General features: G+C 35.7%; 1 protein-coding gene across 1 annotated transcript in view; it reads right to left on the bottom strand.

Moving 5' to 3' along the window:
* The window catches only part of FBN2 (fibrillin 2), a 225,817-nt gene that overhangs the window by 30,946 nt on the left and 182,517 nt on the right, over positions 1-12,354 (bottom strand). Inside the window, exons 41-48 of the mRNA XM_024757148.1 lie at positions 11,623-11,775; positions 7,488-7,556; positions 6,477-6,602; positions 6,170-6,295; positions 4,219-4,344; positions 2,295-2,411; positions 652-780; positions 120-239 (exon numbers count right to left, since the gene is read on the bottom strand). Of these exons, the coding sequence (XP_024612916.1) occupies positions 120-239; positions 652-780; positions 2,295-2,411; positions 4,219-4,344; positions 6,170-6,295; positions 6,477-6,602; positions 7,488-7,556; positions 11,623-11,775 (966 nt within the window). The remainder of the gene's footprint in view (positions 1-119; positions 240-651; positions 781-2,294; positions 2,412-4,218; positions 4,345-6,169; positions 6,296-6,476; positions 6,603-7,487; positions 7,557-11,622; positions 11,776-12,354) is intronic.

The raw sequence follows: 12,354 nt of genomic DNA, 5'->3' as shown, positions 1-12,354 counted from the left end.
GTTTAATTCCTTGGGTCAGCATGCTTACAGTGGTTTGGATTTAATATATTTCCACAGAGTCTATACCAGGTCTTATTATACTAAACAGCTCACGGACTCAAAATAAACGTTAGCCTTACCAATGCAATTCTCGCTTTTTACTTCATACCCTGGGGGACAGATGCATCTGAAGGATCCCTCCAAATTCTGACAGGTGCCAGGAGAGCAAGAGCCAGGAAGGGCAACACACTCATTAGTATCTTTAAAGAGAAACACAAAAAAAATGATTTAAAGATGAGACGATTGTTGCCAAAGGATATTAACATGAATTCAACTCAGGCTTTCTGATCTACCACGTCACTCTGGGCAAATATGCCCTTAGAGACTTTTGACATATTGAGTATTACTCATTTGGCAAGAGGCTAATTTTCCTTTGTCTACGTTTATTGAGACACAGATAGCCTGAAGCTCTATCCCAATAAAAACACTGCATACGAGTCATTCCCAACTGTTGGCTTATACCTTTTACCAAAATTTCCCATGAAATTTATCTTGGTCATGTAATCAGATGACCAAATGAAATGCAAATGTGTCCCGAAGCTGGTGTGTGGGGGAATCACATCATTATTTTACAAAACAAAACAACATAAAGACTGTTTATTATGTACATACCTATACAGTTCTTGCCATCTGGAGTAAGTTCATAGCCTTCATTACATAAACACTTGAAGGAGCCAATTTCATTAAAACACCGTCCATTTCTGCACACCTGACCAAAAAAGGAACTGCACTCATCTACATCTGTAAGCAAACAGGAGTTAGCTTTTCAGAGAGAGCTCTTAACACATATTCTGTCACAAGTTGCAACTTAAAAACATATTCATTGGTAGACATTTACAAAACCCTACATTATAATTCCTCATCAACACAGAGAAAAATGGCTCATATCATAAGGATCAGGTGACTAGTAAGGTCACACAGATCTCTCCTGTAGGCTTAAGGTGAAGCTTTCCATACTTTCCAATTGAAATACAGTTCTCATCCTGGAGGTAAGAGGATACACGGATTTAACTGGACTGCCCAGTTTGCAAGTAACTTTACCTGGAGGTAAGCTGACTATATTCAAAGGACAAATAACGAAGCATATCAAAAATACAGAAAAATCAATTATATGAAAAACACTCTAGAATTGCTGACACGTTTTTCTGTCAATTGGAAAAAGCAGTTCTTAAGTGGTAGGTTTTCAGTTAAGCTTAGGGTTGATCCCGTTTGAGTAATTTTTTAGTTTGTTTGCAGATTATACTTTGATCAGAGCCATATTTGTATCTTTCATTCTCCCTGGCTGTACAAAGGGTCTGAGAAACTACAGACAAGGTGGTTCAATAAAGTGTCTAGTTAGCTCTAAATTTTTTCACCGTTGCAGAATTTTATAAAATAAAGAATGCTGAGAGGAATATATATTGGGTTAAATTAGGAGGTGGGTTTGAGCTGTGATGGTTCCATTAAGGTAGAAGGCCTGAGTTACTTTCACATACCTTACAAGATAATGTGAATTAAGAGATGTTATGTAGTAAAGCACCAGTATAGTGTCTGGCACATGGTAAATGAAATATTGTCAGTGTTTGTTGTCATATCTTTTACTATCTTCTCCAGTAACTACAGGACCCCCTCCTCCTCCTTCAGTCACTTTCAATTTTTATTTCAATCACTGTCTGTTAGAGGCAAAGGCTAAAATTCTGTGCCATGTAGAGAAGACAGTTTTATTTTCCACTGAAATTTACAGTTGTTCACAGAGATGAAATAGGTTTCTGAGGGCTGATTCGGAAACCTAGACACCACGCACTCTTTCTGTAGGAAAAGGCATCCCTTGCTTCAAAAGCTGACGGAAAATAAAATTTCAAAACACAACAGCGTTTTCAGTTGTAGACTGTCAGTGTTTGAATGTAAATCAAGAATGGATTTTATGAAATATGAAATAATAGCACTGAAACCATAACAGGTCTAACTTTGATCTCATCTAAGGGGTAAAAATAACCCCAAACCATAAGTCAGTCCCAATATATTTACTATCATCTGCATGGCCTTTCCCTTGAATCGATTAGTTGATTGACATAGTATTCAACCCAGCAGATTGTCTTGTGATTATTTAAGCCACGAGTGTGACTTCAGTTAACCAGAAATTAGTTAATGATATTACATATCTTTTGCACACATGCACAATTTGAATAATAAACATATTTATTCTTTGGCTTTATTCTGTGTTTCAGGATATTGCGTAGAAATGAAAGAGAAGCAATAAAGGACTGAGTACTTACCCAGGCAATCATTATTATGAGTGAGTTCAAAGCCTGGGTAGCAGAGACAGTTATAGGATCCAACGGTGTTTTTACAAGTTCCATTTCCACACGGATGCCGCTCACATTCATCAACATCTACAAAGAAACACTGGCTCAAAGGAATTCGATTTTTTACTAGAAAAACGTAGCCTATTAAACTTTTAGATTTTTTTAACCTACTGGCTTACTTAGATTTTCCTCATTCAATACTAAGAACCCACATTTATTTAAGGAAAGTAAGTATGAGGTAGAGCTAACTCAGAAGTAGAAAATTATAGGAAAAAGTGCCACTTAATGACTTACAGGAACATATATGACTCAGAAAAGAACTGGACTAATAAGCCAGCAACTATCTCCTTAGTGAGAGGTTTTAATGAATAGGTTCGCTTGTCAATTGTAAGGAAATCAATCTTTTGAAACACTAGAACAATTTGTTCTATTAAGCATTATAAATGCTCCCCCAGAAATTTTCATATCTTAATGTGATCAGCACAACAAAGGTAAACTGTGATTTCCTAAATTTTATGAATTAGTGGAATCTAAATTGAAGAAGTCTATTAGAGTTCAATTATTATTAGCCTTTGAAAAAATGGAATTAATATTGAAAGGTCATGGTATATAAGAGAGGAGACGCTAGACTATGAATTCCAGGATGCTGAAAAAAAAAAAAGAGGGTATTACTGTTCCTTAGGAAGGAAGCTTTGTTTAAGAGAGGTATTACCAAGGAGTCTAGCTGACTTTCATCATGGATGAATTGTTAGGACCAAGGACAGATTTTCACCATATGAATTTCTGAACCATATATCTCAGGGGTTTTTCTTAGCAAATCATATCCTCCCTCTCAGAGAGAACAGCCAGGAGAAGCATATATAAGCAAGCAATCTCAGAAAGTTCATGCAAGTAGGGCCGCATCCTCCGTGTGTCCTTTGCACAAGCACTCCCTAGAGAATTTTTCCTAGGACCATGGGAAATGTCTGCAGGGGAGCTCTTAGGAGGCACTGCAAGAATGGAGACGTTCTCCAGGTGGTCCTCACGTATGGATACGCCATAAAGGAAACTAGTTCTGCCGTTCTGCTGTACTGAAATCTGACCTTACGATTCACAAAGATAGTATCTTAAATACCAAAAGAGTAGATGCACTTTAGCTTTTTCTAAACTGAGAACATGATAATTATAAATAGCCAACTTTTAAATTTAATTTTCCTCCTTCAAGCGCAAAGTGCTTCAGTGGAGATGAGCCAGTGGCCGACATCAGCTTTAAGTAGTTAAGCTGAGTTCCAAGGTGTCCAGCCCATCTGCTTTTGAAATGTTATTAATCATCAGCTCAGCAAGTACTTACTGAACACAATTATTGCTTAACTAACTGTACATTAGCTACTGGGGCTTTTCAAAGTTCTGCTATCTTTGCTTCTAAAAATTGTTTATAAGAGTTAAAAAGCAAAACAAGTAGATAAATCTCATGTATTGAATGGTTCGGGTGAAAGAAGCATATGTACGTATGTGTGTGTTTATATATTCATTTCAAAACTGTCACTCTGCTACTACTCCCTTGTATTCCTGCATTCCAAAAGGCTTTTTTGAGTGGGAATAGAGAGGGGTAAATGGGCAGCTGGTACCGTGGTGATCTCTACGTAACCCTGAGTGTCCCAGAGCTCAGGTTAATAAGCATGTGAAAGTCACCTAGGGAAAAAGGCCGTAAACACTGAACCCAAGAACATATTGTGGTGTGTCCTGCTTGCAATTTTTACATTGAATAAAACCATAAACAGTTTCACATAGCTCATTTTTTGTAAGACTGTTTCTGACAGAGACTTGGTAGTTACTGTGGCGAGTGACCGAACTGTAATCTCTTCTGGAGTCTCAGCTCCACGTCACCCCCTGAGACTAATGTCCTCCTTCTTACCCATGCACATCGTCTGGTCCTGAGAAGCCTTAAAGCCGTTGTGGCAGATACACTGGTAACTTCCTTGTAAATCCACACACAGGCCATGACTGCAAACATTAGGAATTTCTAAACATTCGTTGCGATCTAGCACAAAAAATAAAACACATGTTATACATATCTGATCTTTATTAAGATTCCTTCATTTTTTTCCACAGGCGCTGTTTCTATAATCTGCTATTAATTATTACAGACAGTCTGAAAATGAACCATAACAACAGCTGAATCAAAATAAGCAAGGCTTTAAAAGTATCCAAACCTCTTTTCAAAAAATTTTAAATCATGCAATTTTTACATGCTGATTGGTATCTCAAGGACATTATTTTATTTTAGGTCCAATTCCAGGAAAATCCATTGAGAGACCTCTTCTTTTCCTAACAAAAGAATCTAAAAGATATGGTGAAATAGGTTCAATATGAATGAAAAGATTTACTTAGAAAATCTTTCCAAATTATCTTTTTTCTCTTTTTTTAAGTGGAGTATAATTGTTTTACAGTGTTGTATTAGTTTCTGCTGTACAGCAAAGTGAATCAGCCACATGTATACATATATCCCCTCTTCCTTGGATTTCCTTCCCATTTAGGTCACCACAGAGCATTGAGTAGAGTTCCCTGTGCTATACAGTCTGTTCTCATTACTTATCTATTTTGTACATAGTACTGTATATATGTCGATCCCAATCTCCCAATCCATTCTATCCTCCCTTCCCCCCTTGGTCTCTATGTCTGTGCCTCTATTTCTACTTTGCAAATAGGTTCATCTATACCATTTTCTAGATTCCACATACATGTCCTAATAAAAGTAACCAAGCAATCACTGAAAAACTCAAAGAGGAAATAAAAAAATACCTAGAAACAAATGACAATGAAAACACAACGATCCAAAACCTATGGGAGGCAGCAAAACCAGTTCTAAGAGAGAAGTTTATAGCAATACAATCTTGCCTCAATAAACAAGAAAAATCTCAAATAAACAACCTAACCTTACACGTAAAGCAACTAGAAAAAGAAGGACAAACAAAACCCAAAGTTAGTAGAAGGAAAGAAATAATAAAGATCAAAGCAGAAATAAATGAAATAGAAATGAAGAAAACAATAGCAAAGATTAATGAAACTAAAAGCTGATTCCTTGAGAAGATAAAATTGATAAACCTTTAGCCAGACTCATTGAGAAAAAAAGGGAAAGGACTCAAATCAATAAAATTAGAAATGAAAAAGGAGAAGTTACAACTGACACAGCAGAAATACAAAGGATCATGAGAGAATACTACAAGCAATTATATGCCAATAAAATGGACAACCTGGAAGAAATGGAAAAATTCTTAGAAAGGTACAACCCTCCAAGACTGAACCAGGAAGAAACAGAAAATATGAACAGACCAATCACAAGCACTGAAATTGAAACTGTGATTAAAAATCTTCCAACAGGGCTTCCCTGGTGGTGCAGTGGTTGAGAGTCCGCCTGCCGATGCAGGGGACACAGGTTCATGCCCCAGTCCGGCAAGATCCCACATGCTGTGGAGTGGCTGGGCCTGTGAGCCATGGCCACTGAGCCTGTGCATCTGGAGCCTGTGCTCCGCAATGGGAGAGGCCACAACAGTGAGAGGCCCGTGTACCACAAAAAAAAAAAAAAAAATCTTCCAACAAACAAAAGTCCAGGACCAGATGGCTTCACAGGCGGATTCTATCAAACATTTAGAGAAGAGTTAACACCTATCCTTCTCAAACTCTTCCAAAAAATTGCAGAGGGAGGAACACACCCCATCTTATTCTACGAGGCCACCATCATCCTGATACCAAAACCAGACAAAGAAGATACCTTTTTTGATAGGAAAGCATGGACAGTTTTTCAGTGCAGGAAGTGTAAAGAACACTGTGCTCAGTATCAAAGAACAAGTCATTCTCTTTCTTACCTACACAGGCTCCGTTGGGTGAAAGTTTGAAACCTGCAGCGCACTCACAGCGGTAGCTGCCGGGACTGTTGATGCAGTCGGCATTTCGCTGGCAGAGGTTATCACCGTTGCTGCACTCATCAATATCTGAAAGAGCAACAATTCCGTTTTTAAAACTTCATTATTGCATCAGTATTATATTCACTTAACCAATTTGGTGATCAACTCCCAAATGCTACAGAAGAAACAGTAAAAATCAGAAAACTGTCTAAAAACCAGTTATGTCTGCCAAACTTTTTTGGATAAGGTCACACATCATTCAGATTACCTTCACAGACCAGGAGCAGGTCATTGTAGCTGAATCCCGTAGGGCATTCACAACGGAAACTGCCAATCTGGTTAATACACACACCATTTGCACAAATGCCTGGAATCTCTTTACATTCATCAATGTCTGCAATTGAACAGATGTGATCAAATATACAGGGTTCTGCTTAATGTATTCACCATAAAACCTTGAATAATACTATGTGTACACTGGAGTGAAAACACACAGTGTCACAAAAATCAATTCTATACAAGTATGAATGATTTTGTGGTTTATAAAAGCATATAGACCATAAGATATTATATCCTTTGAACAGTGATGAAAAAAATGAAGCAGCTAATCAAATATACCAAGTGATATTAGTGTCAATATAGCAAATGAATTTCCTAGGGAATCAAGCTTCCTCTTAAGTTACATGTCAGGCTCCCCAGATTGCTATCAGCCATCTGATAAAGCCAGCTATGTTTTTTTAATTTTATGTCCTTTGTTATACATGAATTGATAATGGACACTTAAAATTATATTGTTTATTTAATCTTTGCAGAAGAAAAGTAGATTGTGCAACAGAAAGTACATTCAGGAGGAAGTGATTTATATAATTAATAATTCTGCAAATTCATAAGTAGATTGGGAGAAAGGAATACTGTAAAAATACACCCAAAACTTAAACGTATACTTATGAAAAAACAGATGGTAAAGGTTAAAATAAAGTGGATTATTTAGAGTCATGTAATACAATATTCATGAAGAGGAAAACTAAAGTTTCAGCTTGATATGTACGAAATCTTGAGATAGTCACATAACTATCATAACTCAATCACCAGACTATGTTGATGGACTAATCCCACTGTTAAAACTTGGTTAGAGGCTGTAAACATGTTATTTCTTTCTTGTCTAACTATATTAGATCCAAATACAGATTATTATCTTTTATGGTACTTTAAAAACATTGAACAAATTTTTACAAAATGCTACATGTATTAAAATAAACATAAGTTAGTAAAAACTCACCAACAGCTTTTCCAGTGTGAATGTCAAAGGTGAATCCAGGAATATTTCCACATATAGTTTTAAAGTCAGCTTTAAAATATAAACAAAGAAAATGCACTCTTAAAATTCTCAAACTCCTTCAAAATAACGTTTTACATAGTATTACTTTTACTGACAGATATATTTTATATTATTCACAATGAGACATTTTAATTTCAATTATATTTATTTGATAACAATGCCAGCTTCTGCAAGAAGTGAATCTAGGCACACTTTATCATTATTATTATTGCTATTCTTATTATTATCATCATTAACTTTTTACTGCTCTGATATTAGAAGTAAATCATGAGATTCAAAACATCTACTTTAGGCATTTAAATTCTTTTTATTTGGATATGGAGGGCTTTAATAATGACCCGATTTACATAGATTGATAAACTAGGTTAGTGTACAAATTTAAAAAGGGATTAGAATTGCACAAAGGCATAGGCATGCAAAAATAATTCTGTAGTGGTGAAACATGTTAACAATGAGTAATGAATGAGACATGAATTATGTCTTTTTTTAACATAAATGTCTATTTGTTGGAATGTGAAATTTGAGGCATCAAAAACAATGCATCGTGGAATAAAATAGAGACTATGAGAGTCACTCCACATAATTCACCAAACCAATAGTCTAATTTTTAAGAAGCATATTTCTTCTAACGCCCATTGCTACACACATGAATAAACCTCTTGAAAACAGTATCAAGTAAACACATACTGCAGACTATACGCCAAGTGCTATCTGGGGAGGGACTTTGTCTGTTTCATCCACCAATATTCACCAAGCATATAGAAAGGCACATCACAGATGCTCAATTTAATGGCTTCTAACTGCATGGCAATATGCGACCCGTAATTTGTATACATCATCTCATTTAATCATCACTATAGGGACTTCCCTGGTGGTGCAGTGGTTAAGACTCCATGCTCCCAGTGCGGGGGGCCTGGGTTCGATCCCTGGTCAGGGAGCTAGATCCCATGTGCATGCGGCAACTAACAGTTGGCATGCCACAACTAAGGAGCCTGTGAGCTGCAACTAAGAAGCCCAGCTGTTGCAACTAAGACCCAGCACAACCAAAAATAAATAAATAAATGATCGTTCTTATAACCATATCAATTAGTCACTGTCACCACTGATTTATTATCCTTATTTAGCATACGAGGAATCAGTTTCAGAAAGGATAAATAATCATGGCAGAGCTGTGATTTAAATACAGACCAGTCTATCAAACCTAAGCCCTTTACTTCCTCTCACCTAAAAAGTAATATTTAATTCCTTTATTATCCTTATTTAGCATACGAGGAATGTTTCAGAAAGGATAAATAATCATGGCAGAGCTGTGATTTAAATACAGACCAGTCTATCAAACCTAAGCCCTTTACTTCCTCTCACCTAAAAAAGTAATATTTTATTCCCCAAACCAATGATTTTCAATTTCTAACTGGTGAAGTTTTCAAATTACAAAATTATAAAAATGTTCCTATTTGGTTTATTTGGAATAAAACTAGGGCAAGATAGAGCTAAGAAAATCCACTTGTGCCAAAGCAATCTTAACACATTTTTGACTGGAGATGTATTACAGCCACAGGCATTAGTTTCTGCAAAAATCCCCCAGTCAATAATGTATTAAGAAAGAAGGACAGAGCTGGAGGTATTAAGATCCCTGATTTCAAACTATACTACAAAGCTTTACGGAAAAAAAAAAAAAAAAAAAAAACAAAAACAGTATGGTGCTGGTACAAAAACAAACACATAAATCAATGGAACAGAATAGAGAGTCCAGAAGTAAACCCACACTTATGTGATCACTTAATTTATGACACAGGAGCCCAGATTATACAGTGGGGGAAACACAGTCTCTTCAATAAATGGTGCTGGAAAAACTGTATAGACACTTGCAAAAGATTGAAACTGGCCACTTTCTTACACCATATAAAAAAATAAACTCAGAATAAATTAGAGACTTAAATGTAAGACTGGAAATCATAAACTCCTAGTAGAAAACATAAGCAGTATGCTCTTTGACACTGGTCTTAGCAATATTTTTTTGAATCTGTCTCCTCAGGCAAGGGAAAGAAAAGCCCTCAGTCAAGGGAAAGAAAAGCAAAAATAAACAAATGGGACTACATCAAACGAAAAACCTTTTGCACAGTGAAGGAAATCATCTACAAAATGAAAAGGCAATCTACTGAATGGGAGAAGATATTTGCAAATGATATATCCAATAAGGGGTTAATATTGAAATATACAAAGAATGGTCACAACTCAATATAAAAAATACAAACAATCTAGTTAAAAATGGGCAGAGGACTTGAATAGACATTTTTCCAAGGAAGACATACAGATGGCCAACAGACATAAGTAAAGATGCTCTATGTCAGTGATCATCTTGAGGATGAGGAGAAAAGGGAACCCTTGTGTACTGCTGGTGGGAATGTAAATTAGTGCAGCCACTATGGAAAACAGTATGGAGGTTTCTCAAAAAATTAAAAATAAAACTGCCATACAATTCAGCAATTCCACCTCTGAGTATTTATGGGAAGAAAACAAAACACTAACTCAAAAAGATGTATACATTTTTATGTTCTCTGCAGCATTATTTACAATAGCCAAGATATGGAAGCAACCTAAGTATCCACTGATGGATGAAGTGATAAACAAGATGTGATATACTGTATGTATATATACACACACACACATATATATATATACAGAATGGAATATTACTCAGCCATAATAATGAATGAAATCTTGCCACTTTCAACAACATAGATGAATCTAGAGGGCATTTTGCTAAGTGAAATAAGTGAGACCAAGAAAGACAAGCAATGTATGACTTCACTTATATGTGGAATCTAAAAAACAAAACAAACGAACGAAACAAAACAGAAGCAGAATCATAGTTATAAAGAAAAACTGGTGGTCACCAAAGGGGAAGGGAGTTGGGGGTTGGGCAAAATAGATGTGAGGGATTAAGAGGGCCAGATTTCCAGCTATAAAATAAATAAGTCACAGGAAAGTAATGTATCCATAAGGAATGGTCAATAAAATTGCAATAACTTTGTATGGGAACATATGGTTACTAGACTTATTGTGGAGATCAATCCGTAATGTATATAAATGTCAAATCACTATGTTGTAATCCTGAAAATAATATTGTTTATTAATTATACTTCAATTAAAAAAAAGAAAAAAAGAGAAAATTCATTTGCCCACTGAATTTAAGCCACTGAGAAAGGCCCCATATGTCACTTTTCACCATGCCTCTCCTTAATTTCATCATGTTAAATGAAACATTTTAATAAATATACCCTAAGTAATACTGTATTTGGTAACAAATGCATAACCATTGTTTCCTATTTGTACTATTGGTTCATCTCTTAGTATCTACAACTATTAAGAGTGATCCCTTCTCAGGTCATAAAGGAACCTGAGTGGGCAACAATTTTAAGACAACTTTTTTGCTCTTGTCTCTATTATCGTTCAGTTTTTCTTTCAAAAGAATCTGTGCTTCAAGAAAAATTTTACTGTGTAAAGACCAGTTCTCTTTTCTGCCTAAAAATTTCAGGTAAGTTTGAGGGAAATGATGCATAAGGAAAACTTTGACACTACATTGCTTTTATGTTAAGTTTGCTCATCAAATCCATTTTTTGCATATTTTCCAAGGTCGAACTAAAAAGATACTCACTGAGCTTGCTGGACTTTATAAATGACCACAAATTTTTAAATCAAAATGACACCTTCTAAATATAGCACAATGACACACAATAGTTTCTCAATAAATACTTGTTTTATGAATAAAAGAATAAGTAAGCAGCACGTTTTAAGATAATAAGTTTAAATGGGCTAGCATTATAAATTTTAATTTCAGCAATGCGGCTTATTTTCAGGATCCAGACTCCTACTCAACAGACATCTCAGGAATTAGTGTTTGAATCCCAAAGAGGGCTGCTTCAGAAACCGAGCCATATGAGCTCTTGGATATTTTCAGAACGGAGTGTGTCTGCTTTCCGTACTTTTAGTACTTTTTGCTTTTCCTCTACTGTTACATGTATACCTGTGTCACTGACTTGGCCTTCAGCAGAAGCAGGAGCTGTGTGCTTACCCGTTCCTGGCGTTGGGCATGGTTCACAAGGTTTGTTCCAGGCTTTGCCCACATTGTATGTGCAGCAGCACATCCTCTTTGTCACATTAAAAGGCAACTCATTCTCACAAGTGGTTCCATTATAGCTTCGGTAGCAGAAGCTTTTTCTCATGTCTACATAGAGAAAAACAAGTAAGCCAACCAATCCTATCAGCAAGCAGCTAATAGCAAACCCCACACACCTGGACACACCAAACTTCCTCAATTAACTCTGAAAATTTTCACGGTCGTTTGGAGGTATCTTAAAATAATTCCTTAAGCTGAACACAAATCATTTTTAGATAAGCATCTTTCCTGTTTTTAAATAAGGGGTTTCATTTACAATTTTCTTAGGGGGACAAAGTTAACAGATACTTCTCTATTCAAATGCATTTATTTAATTTAAAAAGGATTACATGTTAAATTTTAAATGTTCTCTTATTCATAAAATAATGTTCACTTTACATGAATGGAAAATAAAAATTATTCAAGAATATATATTTACAATATTTGATGAAATTTTCTACCTGACTCCTGCTTTGTAACATGCAATTATGTAGTCAAAGTTCAAAAATATGGTACAGACCCAGAAGTTTATAAGACTTTGAAATACTTCACTATTCATAAAGATTTAACTTCCAAACTTTCTGAATAATAATTCTGAGATGTAAGTATCTGGGAGATAACCGTTGGCCAGGAAGCCAGCAACTGTGA

Source organism: Neophocaena asiaeorientalis, unplaced genomic scaffold (genome assembly GCF_003031525.2).
Source record: "Neophocaena asiaeorientalis asiaeorientalis breed wild unplaced genomic scaffold, Neophocaena_asiaeorientalis_V1.1 scaffold149, whole genome shotgun sequence".
Classification (NCBI taxonomy): Eukaryota; Metazoa; Chordata; class Mammalia; order Artiodactyla; family Phocoenidae; genus Neophocaena; species Neophocaena asiaeorientalis.
Note: the sequence above shows the minus strand (reverse complement) of the source record. Positions and strands in the feature narration are given on the sequence as shown.